The sequence below is a fragment of the Mangifera indica genome, chromosome 7, assembly GCF_011075055.1.
Source record: "Mangifera indica cultivar Alphonso chromosome 7, CATAS_Mindica_2.1, whole genome shotgun sequence".
Taxonomy (NCBI): Eukaryota; Viridiplantae; Streptophyta; class Magnoliopsida; order Sapindales; family Anacardiaceae; genus Mangifera; species Mangifera indica.
This window is the reverse complement of record NC_058143.1, coordinates 14914829-14932306: the sequence shown is the minus strand read 5'-3', so window position 1 is coordinate 14932306 and position 17478 is coordinate 14914829. Positions and strand designations below refer to the sequence as shown.

General features: G+C 34.1%; 3 protein-coding genes across 3 annotated transcripts; 1 reads left to right on the top strand and 2 right to left on the bottom strand.

Moving 5' to 3' along the window:
- The first annotated feature begins 7185 nt into the window (after nucleotides 1-7185).
- On the top strand, nucleotides 7186-12973 carry LOC123220871 (cell division cycle 5-like protein). The gene is made up of 4 exons (XM_044643459.1): nucleotides 7186-7638; nucleotides 7971-9692; nucleotides 11291-11572; nucleotides 11887-12973. The coding sequence occupies exons 1-4, from the start codon at nucleotides 7462-7464 to the stop codon at nucleotides 12628-12630; spliced, it is 2925 nt and encodes a 974-aa protein (XP_044499394.1). The 5' UTR covers nucleotides 7186-7461; the 3' UTR covers nucleotides 12631-12973.
- A 634-nt stretch (nucleotides 12974-13607) lies between these two features.
- LOC123221517 (probable leucine-rich repeat receptor-like protein kinase At1g35710) lies at nucleotides 13608-14143 on the bottom strand. The gene is made up of 2 exons (XM_044644352.1): nucleotides 13972-14143; nucleotides 13608-13882 (listed from the first exon to the last, which is right to left on the bottom strand). The coding sequence occupies exons 1-2, from the start codon at nucleotides 14141-14143 to the stop codon at nucleotides 13608-13610; spliced, it is 447 nt and encodes a 148-aa protein (XP_044500287.1).
- A 581-nt stretch (nucleotides 14144-14724) lies between these two features.
- On the bottom strand, nucleotides 14725-17098 carry LOC123221516 (probable leucine-rich repeat receptor-like protein kinase At1g35710). The gene is made up of 2 exons (XM_044644351.1): nucleotides 16702-17098; nucleotides 14725-15167 (listed from the first exon to the last, which is right to left on the bottom strand). Exons 1-2 carry the CDS (start codon nucleotides 17096-17098, stop codon nucleotides 14725-14727), a joined length of 840 nt encoding a protein of 279 aa, XP_044500286.1.
- Between the last annotated feature and the right edge of the window lie 380 nt (nucleotides 17099-17478).

Here is a 17478-nt window from a genome sequence, read left to right as displayed (position 1 = left end):
AGAATCAAGTAAATTATCTCTTTTCCTGTCCTAACTCACTTTCGGGACTCAACCTCACATCTTAACCTCTATAAGAGATTAAGGGGGGTAATCTAGTTCATTCTTTACTATTTGGGTCATACTTTGCCCCATATGGTGTCTATTTGATACTTTCTGGAAGCTAACTATATGGATTTGACACTTTTCTAAGCTCGAGCTCTCTTTCTTTCACTATACTATTTCTGAATCTAAAGTAAGCTCTACTGCGAGCATGCTTTACTGCGAGCATGCTCTACTGCGAGCAGACCCTACTAGGGGTCTATGTCCTATTACGGATGTATCCTACTGCGGACGTGCCCTACTACGGGCGGTGTAGTGTAAAGTGCCCCCTCATAGTTTATAGTATGCATGCGGGTCTTATATCTTACTAATTTTGCTTCCATTTAAATTTATTCATAACTCACCAGACATTACTCTTGGGACGACCTCTAAATCTTGAGCCCCAAATTCCTTTTCTTACTTTTCTTTCTTATCCTTTTCTTCTTTTTTTTTTTCTTTCTTTCTCCTTTCTTTCCCTTCCTTTCCTTTCCTTTCCTTTCTTTCCTGCCCAAAACTACGAAATACTGTTCACAGAACAGTCATTTAGTAGGACAGTCTTTTTTTTCATACAATTTAATAGCCCAAACGGTTTCTAATTCATACAAGTTATATATCGTTGAAAAGAGGATTCAAAGATATTTCCAACAAGCTATAATAACACTCATAATTCAATAGATAAGGCAGTCAAAACGTGATATAAAGTCAGTAGCAAAAACTGTCTCCCCCGTTTATTTGGTAAAGCAGTCCTTATGGTTCATGTAATATTTAACAATCCAAATGATCCCCAATTCATACAAACTATATATAATTGGAAAGAGGATTCAAAGAGCTTTCTAACAAGATATAATATCACTCATAACTCCTTAGATAAGACAGTCAAAACGTGAGATGAAATCAGTGGCAAAACTGCCTCATCTGTTTATTTGGTAAAACAGTCCTTTTGGTTCATACAATATTTAACAATCCAAATGATCTCTAATTCATACAAGCTATATATTACTGAAAAGAGGGTTCAAAGAGCTTTCCAACAAGATATAATAGCACTTATAATTCATCAGATAAGACAGCCAAAACATGGGACGAACTCAGTGGCAAAAACTGTAAATATTATGCAACTTTCTGCCATGCACAAAATCACACACATAGACATCCCAAATGGCAAAACAACATTTCTCAACTTCAAAATAATCATTTATAACATAGATCCAATGAACCAAAAGCCTAAAACATGCAACATATCAAAGAGAATACCCCTTACCTTATTTCAAGTCAATCTTTGCTAAATTGGTTCTCTTCTCTTTGTTTTGCTTCCTTTATCACCAAAACCACTTTAAATCAATACCAAAACACACTAACATATTCATATAACATGCATATAAACATAGATAAAGGGAAAGGAAGGAGATCTTTGATTACCAAAGCTTTCAAAGTGTTTCTTTTTTTTTTCTTTTTATTTTATCTTCCAACATCTTTTCAATTTCTTTCTTTGGCTTCACAAAACAAAAGAAAAGAACATGAAGGAGGCTGGCTGCTGGAGCTTTACGGGAGAAGAAGATGATAGAAAAACTTGAAGCTTCCTTTTGTCTTTTCTCTTTTTTATAAACATTTTTATCTCGTTTTTCTTTTTCTTTTTTCTTTTTCTTTTTTTTTATTTCTTTATGTTTATATAGTTAACATATATATATATATATATATATATATATATATATATATATATATATATATATATATATATATATATGAATATATATCTATACTTAAAATAGAAAATATCTCAAAACATGGTCAAAAGACATAATTGCCTCTGGAACATACCTGAAGGTATTAGACATCTCTTGCCACCAGAGAAAATACTTCAACCCATCATCTCGTTGACCACCCTTCATCAACCTGAAGTTTTCAGATGATACAACAAAGATGCATCTTCATCGATTCTAGAAGAATCAGAAAGACGAATCTTCGTTGACTCCATCCATTCAACGAAAGTTCGTCTATGAATAATTATTATTTTTTAAAATTATAAGAGAAAAACAAAATAAAATTTATATATTTTTAATATTATTAATAAAATAATAACTTTATCCTTATTTCTTTTAATAAAAGTTAATCTATGAGTAAAACTTTTGATTTTTCAAACTTTGCTGATATGATTTTAAGAATGTAGAATTTTGGGGGCTGGGCATTGGCCTTTTTGAGTCCTCCCAGGAGAATAGATCAGAACAAAATGTAATCATTTTGTTCATATAATTTGCGCCTTATCCTTACGTCTCATCATCACTTTATGTCAGGAGCAATAACGATTATCCTTTTATTAAGATTTCAATGTAAGACTTATTTTTTGATACACCAAATAAAATCATATAATTTTAGATTTTTAATATCTATATATAAATTATAAAATAATAAATTAAATTTAAAGATTACAAAAATATTTTTAATATTATATAATTTGAATTCAAAGAAATTTTGAGATTTATTTAAAATTAAAGGTATATTATAATTGATCTTTTTTCTCTAAAATCATTTTTATGACACTTTCAATGAAAAAATTATAATAATTAAGTTTAAGAACAAATATTTAAGTTATTTTATATAAGAGATTAGTTAGACATTTTAAAGATTTAATAATTCAAAGACTCACATTAAACCTTTTATTTATATTATAATTTTTAAGTGTGTTGAATTTATTTTTATTAATTATTTAAATTTATTTATAAATTAAAATTAAACTATTTAATTATTTAATTTTATTAAACAAAAAATATAATTAATATTAACTCACGTAAACAAATTTCTAATATTCAAATTATACCATAAATCATTTGATTTTTATATGGTTGAACTTATCAATTACAATAAACTTTTTCTTTTAATTATAAGCTTCACTTAGAATAACTTTATTGAAACAATCTGTAATTCTTCCAATGGTGCTGGAGCATTTCAATAAGTTAAAATTGAGAACTTATGTCGACGTCTACATCATGCTCCTCTTGTCTTCATTCTCCACAAATGTGGAGGCTGCCGTGGTCTAATCAAAATCATTGTTTGCTACCCAAATTAATTCATATTTAATGCTCTTCTTGAACAATAAACAAAATGACAATGTCCAGCCTGCCAATGCTTCTCTGGCTTCATAATTTTTTTGGATAAATAACATTAATTAAATAGAAGAATCCTTTTATAAAAATAAAAATAATAAAAATCTTCTTTATCAATGAAATTTTAATACTAAAATAAACGACAAAGATAATTATAAAAATATTTATTAACCGGCCATAATATAAGTTCTAACGATATATTAGTAACTCAAGAAAGATAGGAAAATTTATATTATTTTCGAATTTGAGGGGGAAGTTGTAATGTTGTTAAACCTCAGGGGTTGAAGAAACCCCAAGTTTTTATAGGCTCCGGGCTCTTATCTTCAAAATGAGGTCAGGGATGACACTATCCAGTGAAGAGTGGGGCACTTGACAAGCCTATATGTCTCCACTAGGATAATTAAATGAAAGCTTCCTTGAATTTTTTATGACATAATTAAAGTTAGATTAATAGTATGATATTATTACATATATAGCTGCATTGTATCATTTCACTGTGGAGCCAAACTTTTGGGATATGATACGAAATAAACCTGATTACGAAAGTTAGAAACATTTAACAAATGGGTTAATGCACAAATCAAAGGACTAATAAAGGACATGTGGCCTACTGGGTTTTGACACTAAACATATAAGATAAGCTATTAGAAAGATGATCAATAATTTCTTTTTCAATATCAGACGTTAGTAAAATTGACAAGGTGTATGAAGAAAGACTTGGGTTCAATTTTTTTTTTTTAACTATTGTTTCTACCTAACTTTTGACTTTAACTTATAGTATTTCAATATTGTAGCCAATGTTATATGAAACTCAAAATTGGGTTTATGTCGTTATCATATAAAGAATTCTATGCAAGTGTTTCCTTCTTTAATGTCAAAACTTGTTTTCTGAAATGCTTCATGAGTCGACATGAAACTCTAGTTAATTAGTGCAAGATCTTAAGCAGATCCTGCAACAAAAAATAATCGTTTGATTTATTAGTATAGAATCCAGAGATTATTGTTTTGCAAGCCGGCTCCAGCAGTTTTGAGACTATGTAAGGGGAGATTCGAATACAAGTGGTTAATTAATATAAGATATAACACTTCTTAATTAAGGGGCAGTTCAATGTAGCAAACCTTAAACTTTACAAACTTGTCTGATTAGTCTATTCTAATCAAATGCAGAACTCGTTAAAGTATTACAAAAACAATAGCCAACAGAAAGGCTCCAAATTTGCCAGCCAGCCAGCCCAGACCTCAGATAATAAAGATGCTCTAAAATAATGCAACGTGTCAGTTGATTTGTTTGCTTCCCTTCCGTGGATATGTTGATGTAACTTTCAGCAGTCCATCTCTGAAATTTGAGAAGAGAGTTGACATGAGAAGATATCTGTCATCTGCATGGAGGCTTTTCTTGATAATTACTACAAATCAGTCTCTATGCCCATCTCTGAAGTGCCATGAAACAAGGGGAAAGCGTGCAGTCTTTAACTAAAGTATATAGATAGTATAAATACGTGCTACTTGTGGAAGCTTCCATTGCAGATTGAAGTGTTAATTCAACCCTAAAACGAGTCATGCCATTAATTTTCTGCAAATTAACTACGTCATTCAATGACTTATTTCCATCCCCTAGTTATAAAACATGCATGCATCTTGTTGATTATTAACCGTGCTTAATGTCAGAATCTTATATAATTAACACCATGAATCATTCTAGCTAACTAGGATGGGCGTGGAAATCCACCATTGTATCATGAAGTTCAACATGATGTATGCCTTCTAAGGAGAAGATTTGGGTTCAGACCTTGGTTATGACTTATGAAACCTCTGATCATTGTTTCTTCAAATTTTTTAACATATGTTGTTATTGTTCTCTTAAGTTTTAATAGTGGTAGTTGTATTATCAAAAATTTAAGAGAGACCTGATTGTAATTATTAAGATAGAAAGGTTAAGCTTATGATTTGACATTGAACATAAATTTTTATCTATTTATTTGAAAAAAAAAAAAAAACCCTTATTTGCTAACATTATATGGCGGCATGACACATGATAGACTTAATGAATTCATCAAATCAAGATTATATTAAAAAAAAAAAGCTAAAGGATGAATGGCGGGGTTCTCAATCAATTTCAACTTCAAAGTTCAACCCAAATCCGGATCTAAAAGCAAACTGGCCCATAAATTCGCCATCCCTGCAAAACTTGGAAACCTTTGTAAATGGATCCACTACAAAATTCTGAGCCCTGCAAGTTAACCTTGCAATGGAAATGCCACAAATAATGAAAATGCTGAGCGTCAGAATTTTATTTCGAAATCTTTTGATTAAATAAACTACGACATCATCAATGATTAACTTCGAAATTTTTAGAAATTTATGTTCATTAAATATTCTAATTGTAATTTTATATTTTTTAATTTTTGTTGGGTTATTTACAATTTCAGCATTAGAGAATATTCTAAGTTAACAAGAATTTGTTTGGAGCCTTGCAAAATTATACACGTATAATAATCTAAATTCAGGTTCAGCTTTTGCCTGAAAGATGCATATATATGAGGACACACTAAAAAATATATGGTTGTCCATTGAATGAATTAAGAAACAAAAAGCTAAAAGATCACAAAATCGCCCGCAACACGCCTAATCTTTTACTGGAACGTGTTGTATGCTATTTCAAGAGGGTGGTTTGGATGGCAAAGGAGTATGATTTTAATGTGAAGAGATTGAGTTCAATCCTTCCGATAACATACCAAGATTATACTCAGAAGAATTTCTTTTTCTTCATCTCGTATCCCATCATATAGTGACCAACGTTCATCCACTCCCTGTTGGAAAAAAGGCACCAAATTTAGACAATATAAAGCCAATAATATTGCTCACTGCGAGCTCGTACTCATCACCATCAAAACTAGAGACTGAAAGAGAGAAAAGCGATGGATATAAGATCAAGTTTTGAAAACCCTTATCGATAATTTGGAGGAGATACATGAGGGCTCCACGTTGTGAGAAGATGGGACTGAAGAAGGGGCCGTGGACGGCTGAAGAAGATCAAATACTGGTTTCTTGAGAAACGGCCGGCCATGCAAATTGGCGGGTACTTCCTAAACAAGCTGGTAATTTAATGTAATTAATTAACAACTCCATGGCAGTAATTAACCTTTAATTACTCTGTCTAAGGATTTGTGTATCAAATTTAATTTGTGTAGGATTGCTGAGATGTGGAAAGAGTTGCAGACTTGGGTGGACAAGCTACTTGAGGCCAGCAATTAAACGAGGTGCCAGCAAAGAGGAAGGAGAAAATATTATTAAGCTACATCAAATTCTTGCAAATTGGTAAATTGTTAAGCCTATTTAGTGATATTTAAATGTTTGATCATGTTTGTGTATACATATAAATAAAATAAAATTATATAAACTTATTTATATACCAATTTCTCTTTATTTAAATATGAATATAAATAATAAAAATACATAAATAATTTTATATAATTTAAAAATAAATAAAAAATATAAATTAGAGAGTTAATTTATAATTTTTGAGATATTAATTCAGTTCTATTAATTTGAAAATAAATATAAATAATAATATTTAATTATATAAAAATATTAATTTATTATTAAAATTAACAAATTGACCTATTAAAAGATCATGAATCTCCATGTTAAGGATCTGATATAACACGACCATACCATGAGCTTTCATTAGTTGATGGGTCAACCCAATCCGTTGACACGTATATGTAAATGTAATTTTATTTCATAGTTTGAATGCAAGATAATATTTATTTATTAAATCAATAAAATTATTAATTATGTGTAAATAAAAAATTAAATAATCTAGGGTGTGTTTTTAATATTAATAAAAATATATCTATTTTTATATATAAAATAAATACATAGATAATATATTATTATATAATTAAATATTATTTTATTTTTAATTCAAAATAATTAATTATACAAAATCTGTACAAGTGTCATCGTTTTTTTTAATATATACAAGATTTTTATCTAATTTATTTGATCATAGCGCAACTCATAACCCAAACCCGGATTTTGAAATCCGGAAAACCAAACCCGTTAAACATGGATCCACATATCGAACGTCGATCAACAAATACGTACACTCTTTCTTTTTTCTAATTGCCGGTTCCAGTGTATAAACAAACCGCCAGTGACATCACCACCATCCTCAACACAGATTCAGAAACAGAACAAACAAACCCTAGCTAGGGTTTAATCTAATCCAATAGAATACTATACAGGAGCTGGGCGCTGAATCAATTAAAAGAGAGGCAAGATGAGGATTATGATTAAGGGAGGCGTGTGGAAGAACACGGAGGATGAGATCCTTAAAGCCGCCGTTATGAAATATGGTAAAAACCAGTGGGCACGTATCTCCTCGCTTTTGGTTCGTAAATCCGCTAAGCAGTGTAAGGCTCGTTGGTACGAATGGCTGGATCCCTCCATCAAAAAAGTACGTTCATTTCTTCTTGCTTGCTTTCTCTTGTCGTGTTGGAAATGTGGTTTGTCTTTTCGTTTCTAACAAGAATTTCCTAGATTAGGCGGATAACTTGAGTGAGCGTTTTAGTGTTTTCGTTCATTACGTTGAATTTGAATCAGTTTAAGTTAAGGAGGAATTTGGGGCTACTAAAGGTTTTGGGAAATTCCTCATTGAATTTTTTTTGGGTTAATGTTTTGTCGTGGATAAGATCGCTGTTTAGTTGATGTAATTTGTATTTTTGTACCTAATCATGCTTGATGATGTCGTGGTTTCTTTTTGTAAATTGTTTATTGTGGTATCTATAGACTGAATGGACAAGAGAAGAGGATGAGAAGTTGCTTCATCTTGCTAAGCTTATGCCCACACAATGGAGAACAATTGCTCCAATTGTTGGCAGAACTCCATCTCAGTGTCTTGAGAGATATGAGAAACTCCTTGATGCAGCTTGTGCCAAGGATGAGAACTATGAACCTGGTGATGATCCACGGAAATTGCGTCCTGGAGAAATTGACCCAAACCCGGAATCTAAGCCTGCTCGTCCAGATCCAGTTGATATGGATGAAGATGAGAAGGAAATGCTTTCTGAAGCACGAGCTCGTTTAGCTAACACTAGGGGTAAAAAGGCAAAAAGAAAGGCTAGAGAGAAACAGCTTGAAGAGGCTAGGAGGCTTGCTTCTTTGCAAAAAAGGAGAGAACTTAAAGCTGCTGGGATTGATACTAGGAAAAGGAAAAGGAAAAGGAAGGGAATTGATTATAATGCTGAAATTCCCTTTGAGAAAAAGCCTCCTCCAGGTTTTTTTGATGTTACTGATGAAGATAGGCCTATAGAACAAGTTAAATTTCCAACTACCATTGAAGAACTGGAAGGGAAGAGGAGGATTGATGTAGAAGCTCAGTTAAGAAGACAAGATATTGCAAAGAACAAAATTGCACAAAGACAGGATGCTCCTTCGGCCATACTACAGGCAAACAAGATGAATGATCCAGAAACAGTTAGGAAGAGGTCAAAACTGATGCTTCCTGCACCTCAGATTACAGACCATGAATTGGAGGAAATTGCCAAAATGGGTTATGCTAGTGATCTTCTTTCTGGGAACGAGGAACTGACAGAAGGCAGTGGTGCAACGCGTGCTCTTCTTGCAAATTATGCACAGACACCGCAGCAGGTAATGACACCATTACGAACCTCACAAAGAACGCCAGCTGGTAAAGGTGATGCTATTATGATGGAGGCTGAAAATCTGGCCAGGTTGAGAGAATCACAGACACCATTATTAGGAGGAGAGAATCCAGAGTTGCACCCTTCAGATTTTTCTGGGGTCACTCCTAAGAAAAGGGAGATACAAACACCTAACCCCATGCTGACTCCTTCTGCAACTCCTGGTGGTGTGGGACTTACTCCTAGAATTGGCATGACTCCTTCGACGGATGGCTATTCTTTTGGTGTGACCCCTAAAGGAACTCCCATCAGGGATGAGCTCCACATAAATGAAGACATGGATATACATGATAGTGCAAAGCTTGAACAAAGAAGACAAGCTGATCTGAGAAGAAACTTGCGCTCTGGTCTGAGTAATCTTCCACAGCCCAAGAATGAGTACCAAATAGTTATCCAGCCACCTGCGGAAGATAATGAAGAACCAGAAGAGAAGATTGAAGAAGACATGTCTGATAGGTTAGCCCGAGAAAGAGCTGAAGAAGAAGCAAGGCAACAGGCATTACTTCGTAAGAGATCAAAAGTGCTGCAGAGGGAGCTTCCTCGACCCCCAGTTGCTTCATTGGAACTTATTAGAAATTCTTTGCTGGGAGCTGATGGAGACAAGAGTTCCTTTGTTTCCCCTACTTCTACTGAACAGGCTGATGAATTGATCAGAAAGGAACTTTTAACACTACTAGAGCATGATAATGCTAAATATCCCTTTGAGAAAAATGCAGAGAAGAAAAAGAAGAGCTCCAAGCGTTCTGCTAATGGATCTGCTGTTCCTATTCCTGTGATTGAAGATTTTGAAGAAGAAGAGCTGATGGAGGTTTGTTTTCAGTCATGTCTTTTACCAGCATACTTTCTACAATTTTTTCTTTTCCTTGTGTATATATAGTTATGGCTAGATAGATTGATTTTAATGCAGTAGTAAATTTGTAAGTGACCATAAACTATCTCCCCTCTTTTCTTCAGCATCATCTTCTGATTGTTTGAGGTTAAGCAACATTCTTCTTGTTATACGATAGGCTATAAGAGCAAAGTGCAGTTGGACGAGGGAATTTATGAGATATGAGAAGGCTACCCGCCGATGATACTTTTATAGATCAAAACAAAATAAAAACATTTTTAAGGTTAACTAGATTCAGCAATTTTAGTAAAAGGGTAGGACTGAACTGCTTCCTTTATGTTTTTCTAAAAATAAATTATTTTCTTTCATATGAACTTTGAAATGAATTCAGAAACTAGTGGTACCTTAACTAATAATATATGTTGTCCTTAATGTTTGGTGTTGTTGTCTGTGTGAGATAAGGTAAGCGAGGAAGATGTCTTATGAATGTGGGGTAAAATAAGAATTTGGGCTTTTGTTTTGAGAAACTTCGATTGCCTAGCTGGTAAAGATTTTTGTGTAATTTTTGAGTAGGGATCTTTTATGTTTTGGAATGGCAGGTGCTTTATACATCTTGTGTAGTTTTTGGAGCCTTTGGGTTCTGGGACAGCTTGTATGTTTTCTTGGACAACTTATCTATTCTTGTTTTTTCTTTCCAATATGGTAACTTTTTTTCCTAGCAATTAAAGAAAAAGGCTTGGTTATAAAATGATAGCAGTTTACTCTAACCAGGAGTTTGCTCTTGCTCAAAAATCCTTGTTTTCTCAAATTTTCATTTCCTCGCTATTTTGTTTTTAAAATTTCAGTTAGAAATCTCTTGACCTTCCCACCATGTTCATGAGGTTCAAAACTGAGTTACATCCAGACTTTGCAAAATATGGAGCAAATTAGCTTGTGGAATGGTCCTGGAGTGTCAACCTCAATGTTGTGAAAATTATTGGTGTTTGCTGCTTATTATTCTATCTGTTGGACAATTCTTTTTAATGTTGGAGCTATTTGAGTTACTGGGTTAGGAACCTATTTGAATCTGTATGTGAAAGGACCCATTTCTCAGGACTCAATCTTGGTTATTCACTCACCACATGGCCCTTTCTCATCAAAGGCAGTGAGCAACGTTTGAATCTTGAAGATGTGCTTTTGCTAAGGAGAATGTCCACCTTCGTATAGTTTCTCTAGTTGGTGGTTCTAATAGATTTGATTCTATGACTTCTTGGGTCAAAGCATGGGCTTTACCACTAAGACCAAGCTTTAGTTTAAAATTCAACTGTAATTTGTTTTGAATCTTTATGTCTGGAAGTATTCAAATTATAGGATGATAGGCAAGGTCTTATTTTAAAACTTTCAGTGAAGTTCTGTCGCATCTTTTGTGTCATATATATCATAATTCAGCTTTAGTTGATTTTTTTTCTTTACTTTTTATATCTTGTTATAATCAATAGCCACACCCTTATTGAACAAAGCGCATTAGATTTTAAATGATGCCTTATTTCCATGAGTCCACCCTGATGCATTTGGCTTTATTTATGCTCTTTTTACAGGCTGATAAAATGATTAAGGAAGAAACTCAGTATCTTCGTGTATCAATGGGGCATGAAAATGAATCCCTTGATGAATTTGTGGAAGCACACAATACCTGTTTAAACGATCTCATGTACTTCCCCACCCGAAATGCTTATGGTCTCTCAAGCGTAGCTGTAAATGTGGAGAAACTTGCAGCCTTTCAGAGTGAATTTGAGATTGTGAAGAAGAAGATGGATGATGATAAGGAGAAGGCTTTACATCTTGAGAAAAAAGTCAAACTTCTTACACAAGGTTATGAGGTATGCTTGCTGATCATTTCTCTCTGTTGTTATATCTTACAGTGTTGTTGAAATTTTTTGCTTCTATTTTGTCAAAGGTTAACTATTTTCTTTGAGAGTTTAGGTTGTGTTTGAATGGTTCACCAAACATGATTTATTACATTTCTTGCAAGTGGACAATATGAAATGAGGTTATCGTCCATTGGACTATAACTGAATGATACAGAGCATTATTGTTGAATCAGTTTGAATCTTTATGTTTGGAATTACTAATAATGAAGAGCATTAAAATCAGAGTTTTAGAGTTCTAAATTGTTGACATTATGAATGATCAGAAACGGGCTGAAAATCTTCGAAACCAAGTACAGTCGACTGTCAAACAGATGGAGACCACTGGAACAGAACTTGAGTGTTTCCAAGCACTGCAGAAGCGAGAGCTACTGGGAGCATCAAACAGAATAAATGGTCTGTGGGAAGAAGTTCAGAAGCAAAAGGAGCTTGAGCAAACATTACAGAAGCGCTATGGAGATCAGCTGGCTGAACTGGAAAGAGTAAGTCAATGCATAAATGAATACAGAATACAGGCACAAAAACAAGAAGAAATTGCTGCAGCGAAGTGTGCACTTGAGGCAGCTGCAGCAAATAAAGTCATTGAGCAAAATTCAGAAGCCTCCAAATCTTTACCTTCAGAGGAACTTGGAAGGTCAGAGCCAGTTGAGCCATCTCATGGTGAAAATCCAGGCCCACAAGTGGGTGCTGCTCACATAGATGATGATTCAGGGAAATATCATATAATGCCTACCACAGATGTGAGTGAAAATGTCGTGGAAGCCAATCCAGATGCTGCTGTCCTGGAAACTGTAAAAGATAGCGGCTCTGCTGATGAGCATGTCATAGAAGTTCCCAGTGCTGAAGGTTACAATGCATCCTTGACTTCCAAAGAGTCAGAGGCCAAGGAAAATTTGCCTATCATGAATGGAGTTTCTTTGGACAAACAAACCGGAGATGATAGTGCTATTTCAGAACTGATCGACACAGAATTGGATGGGAAAACAGAGAATGTGGCGATAGGTGATTAAAAATCTCCCTGATTTTTACAGTAACCTTTTGGGAACTAAAAAATTGAGAAATGAGATTGGGATGTAATGCTTGGGTGTTCCAGTGTGATTTGGTGGGGACATTGGTGATTGTGATTGGAAGTAGAACTTGAATCATGGATGCCTTTTGAAATGCTGAAATAGGGACCAGAAAAAAGAGTTTTATCAGGTCCAGTGTACTGTGTAACTGTTACTGAACCGAAACTTTAATAGTACTTACCCTCGGGATAATTTACTAAATAACTTTTAGATTTATTTTTCCCTCAAGCTGTTGTGTAAATGTAAACATAATTTCAGCCATTAAATTTCTTTCTTGATCCTCTTATGTTGATTCTTATTCTTGCATTTTCGCAACATCATCGCCCTTCTTTATATTAGGAGGCATATTTACTTAATTTGTACTTGGTAAATATTTGTTAGATGGAAGACTTGCATAAAATCTCCAACTCATGTCATTTCTGCAACAGCATGTGATTAGTTCATATGGTAACAAGGCATTTCCAAATTATATACAAACTTTGAACTGGGACAAATTCTAGTTTATTGTATTCTTAATACAATTAAATTCTTCATGTTCTTGTTTCAGTTTTACCCAACCCTAGCCCTTCACCCATACTCACCTCCTCAACTTCCTCGGACCAGAATCATGGCCCTTTTTGGCTTCCTATTATCAATACACCATCCATCTTACAGAATTAATTGAGAAATCGGGAAATTCGCATTTTCTTGACAAATTATTCGGAAGCAGAGTATTTAACACAGGACTAAATAATTTCCTCGTCTTTAAAATTATGATTTCAACGACACATAATATAATACGCACGGTATTTCCTACAGCATAAAGTAACAAGAGAGCTCCTATGAATGGAATTTGAACTATCTGACAGAACAGCAAACTGATTGTTAATGGGGGGCAACACTCACAGGTTCAACTAAATGCCCGGTGAAGAGCGAGAAGCTTAGTTGCATAACCGTTGACAAACAATCTGCATGGTGGGTCTGGATTTTGGGTTAGCATCCAAGCAAGAAAAGGCAACCTCAATGATAGATATGAGTTTGTCCTGGACATCACGTGAGGGAGTTGCAAGTCGTGGATCCAACATATCAGTGAGAGTTGAAGATGGAAATGAGGCTACAAAATCTCTTGGATGATCCCCTTTGATTATTTCTAATATCAACACTCCAAAACTATAAACATCACATTTTTCAGTAATATGCATAGTGTAAGCAAGCTCTGCAAATGGAAGATAAGTTTAATTATGCAGCATCCATATTGTGTAAAGTGGCTTATAATAGAAGATTAAAATGAAAAAAATTACACACCCGGTGCAACATATCCATAAGTCCTTGCTAGTTTTGACCAATTCGAAGAATCCTCCTTGAGAAATTTTGCAATTCCAAAGTCTGAGACATGGGCTTCATATTTGAAATCCAACAACACATTTTTGCTCGATATGTCCCAATGAACGATTGGTGTGGAACAATCATGGTGCATGTAAGATGAGGCATGACCTACACCTTCTATAATTTTCAGTCTCTTCGCCCAATCTAAAACTTTTGCATCTGCTTAGTTGCTTAGTATGGTGGCCAAGCTGCCTCTTTCCAAGCATTCATATATTAAAAATGAGTGTCGAGGATGTGAACAAAAATCATAAAATTTCGCTATATTTTCATGTCGTATTTCTGTCAATGCCCTAATTTCATTTTTGAACTCCTTTTGTTCTCCCATCTCTCCAAGATATAGTGAGTGAAATATTTTGACAGTCTAAATATCCTCTGATGGTAGTTCTACTCTATAAACATTTCCGTATCCACTACTGCCAATACAAAATCTAGAATTACAATCATTTGTAGCTCTTATGATTTCTTCGTATACAAGTTTTCCTTCAAAATTTAGTATTGAAAGTAGTCTTTGAGCGCTTACTATGCTTTGCTGCTCTTCTAAGTCCCTCTTCCATCTTTTCTTAATGAAGCACATCCCAATTAAGAAAATTCAAAGAATGATTCCTCCTACAATAGCAACACAATAGCCCAAGTTTTTCCTAATGCATGCTTGTCTGACTTGGCAGCTTGATCTCAAGATGGTAATCCTATAGCATCATCACACAAACCTTGATTCCCTTGCAATGCTTCAATGGGACCATTTTTAAATGCTTTGCTGTTTGGAATTGAATCTCGCAACTCATTGTAAGATATGTCAATGCTTGACAAACCATTCATCTTTTCAAAACAACTTGGAATTAAACCAGAAAATCTATTGTGGGAAAGATTAAGCTTTTCCAAGCTTTTCAAACTGCATATTTCAGACAGTATCTCTCTTTGGAGCAAGTTTTGACTCAAATCTAGCTCTAACAATTGACCTAACTTCCCCAATTCAACTGGAATTTCTTCGCTAATTTGATTGTTACCTAGATTCAAGTAGTACAATTTCAACAAGTCGCCAAGATTTTTTGGGATTGTCTTGCTCAATCTGTTTGCAGACAAATCAAGGTAGCCACGTTCAGTGAGTAAACCAAATTCTTCAGGTATACCACCAGAAAGTTGATTGTTAACTTGATAAGAGCAGTCAAATTGCTAACTTCCACTGGAATCTCCCCTGTTAATTGATTTGAAGAAAGATCAAGTTCCTGTAACTGAGTTGAATTTCCAATTTCAGAGGGTATGCTTTCGGTTATATTATTCCCACTAATGTTAAAAAATGCTAATCGTGGAAACTTTTCATAGTTCAATGACAGTGCCCCATAAAAGTTATTGTGACTGATTTCCAAGTCAGGTGGGGATGAAAGGAAAATTTTCTGAAAATTTTCCGGAGAGTTGGTTTCTTTCCAGGCCGACCCTGACGAGACTTCTGTAGTTTCTCAAGCTTCGGGAATTTGACCAACAAAATTATTGGTGTGTATACTGAATATCTTAAGTTGCCAACTTTGGCAAATAGTTTGGGGCAAATACCATATGATTTGGTTTGAGCCCATGGAAAGTTGGGTCAACTGTGTTAAATTTGCAATTTCTTAAGGAAAAACCAATGTTTTTAAAATCGGACTAGTGATTGATTGGTTGTTTCACTGGTTCATAGTTCGATCGGTTTAACCGATTCAATTAGAGAATAATAAAAAAATAAAAAATAATTAAATTATTCAAAAATAATTAAAATTTAAAAAAATTCAAAGGTATTTCCAATCAAATCTAATTTTTGATCAGTTCATTTGGTCAAACTGAGTTTTTGACTGTATTTGATTGAGTTAATAGCAAAACTGAGTTTTTTATATTAACTAAACTGGACTTAGTGCCGATTCCTGATTCAATAGGTTAAACCGATTAGTCCAGTCTAATTTTTAAATTATTGAAAATAACACAGAAAAACTCATTATCATAAAGGAACAACTCAATCAAGTCTCTCAAATTTCCAAGCGAAGGAGGAACAAGGCCACTAAGTTTATTTTGATTTAATCCTAAAAGGGCAAGAAATTTCAAATTGTCTATTTCTTCAAGAATGAACCGAAAAAGGGAATTACAATGTATGTACAAAGTTTGTACATTGCTTAGATTACCAAAAAAAAGAGGAATAGAATCATACAATTGATTTGTACTTAATTGTAGATCGATAACATAATTTAAGTTATCTATCTCTTTAATAATGAAACTAGAAAGATCGTTTTTATATAAGTGTAGAGTTTGTACATTGATCAAATTCCCTATGCAGACAGGAACAGAGCCAATGAATTTGTTTTCCCTCATTCTAAAATATAAACAAATTTCAAGTTGCCTATCCCTTCAGGAATGGAGCCAGGAAGACGATTTCCATATAATTCTAAGTTTTGTAAGTTACTGAGATTACCAATGGAAGGAGGAACAATACCTTGAAGTTGATTATCACCAAAGGATAGAGAAACAAGATTTTTCAAGTCACCCTTCTCCTGGGGGATCAAACCAGCAAGCTCGTTCGTATGAGTCAACAAACTTTTTAACTTAGATTGCCAAAAGATGGACGAATTGAACCGTCAAGATGGTTTTGGCGTAAGGCAAGCTCATTAAGTGAACTTAAATGGCCTATACCTTCCGGGATTGATCCACTTAACTGATTCTCAGAGAAGTAAAGGAAATTTAGATTGGTCAGGAGGCTAATTTCTGATGGTATTTTGCGGGAAAACTGATTACTCGACAAATCAAGGTACTTGAGCTTTGAGAGGTTACCTATATGAGGTGGGATGGTGCCAAAAAGCTCATTGTTTGAGAGAATAAGACAAGCAAGGTGGGGAAACTGTGAGAAGGAGAAATTCTGAAGTGTACCTTTCAAACTTACACCTGTGATGTTAATACTATTGACACTTCCAGCATGGTTACAATGAACTCCGTACCAAGAACAAGGGCTTTTGTCAGTGGAAATGTTGGTGGCATTAACAGAATAAAGAGTCCATGAAGAAAGGTTATGATTTTGAAGGCTTGTTTCCATTCGAGGAGAGCAACTGCTTCTTCACTAGAATTCAGTGCAGCAGAAAGCGGTAATTTTAGCACAACAAAGAAGAGCATCAAGGACAAAAGTGGGAAAGCAATATTTAATTTGAAGGTTGACGACTCCATGGTTTGTGTAATAATTCAAGATCCTGCTGCAAATATATAATCAGGATCTTCCAAGTTATTGAAGGCTTACATGGTATCTCTATCTATAGGTCTATGTCCTTTTCCTTCCAGTGCAAGAAATGTCAAGTACTAGAAACAAATTATAACTTCTTATTATATGTAAATTAGGTGGACATATTTTAACTTTTTTTCTTACACTATACTTAGTAAGATATTTTAGATGATATTTTGTCACATATATACCTTAAATTA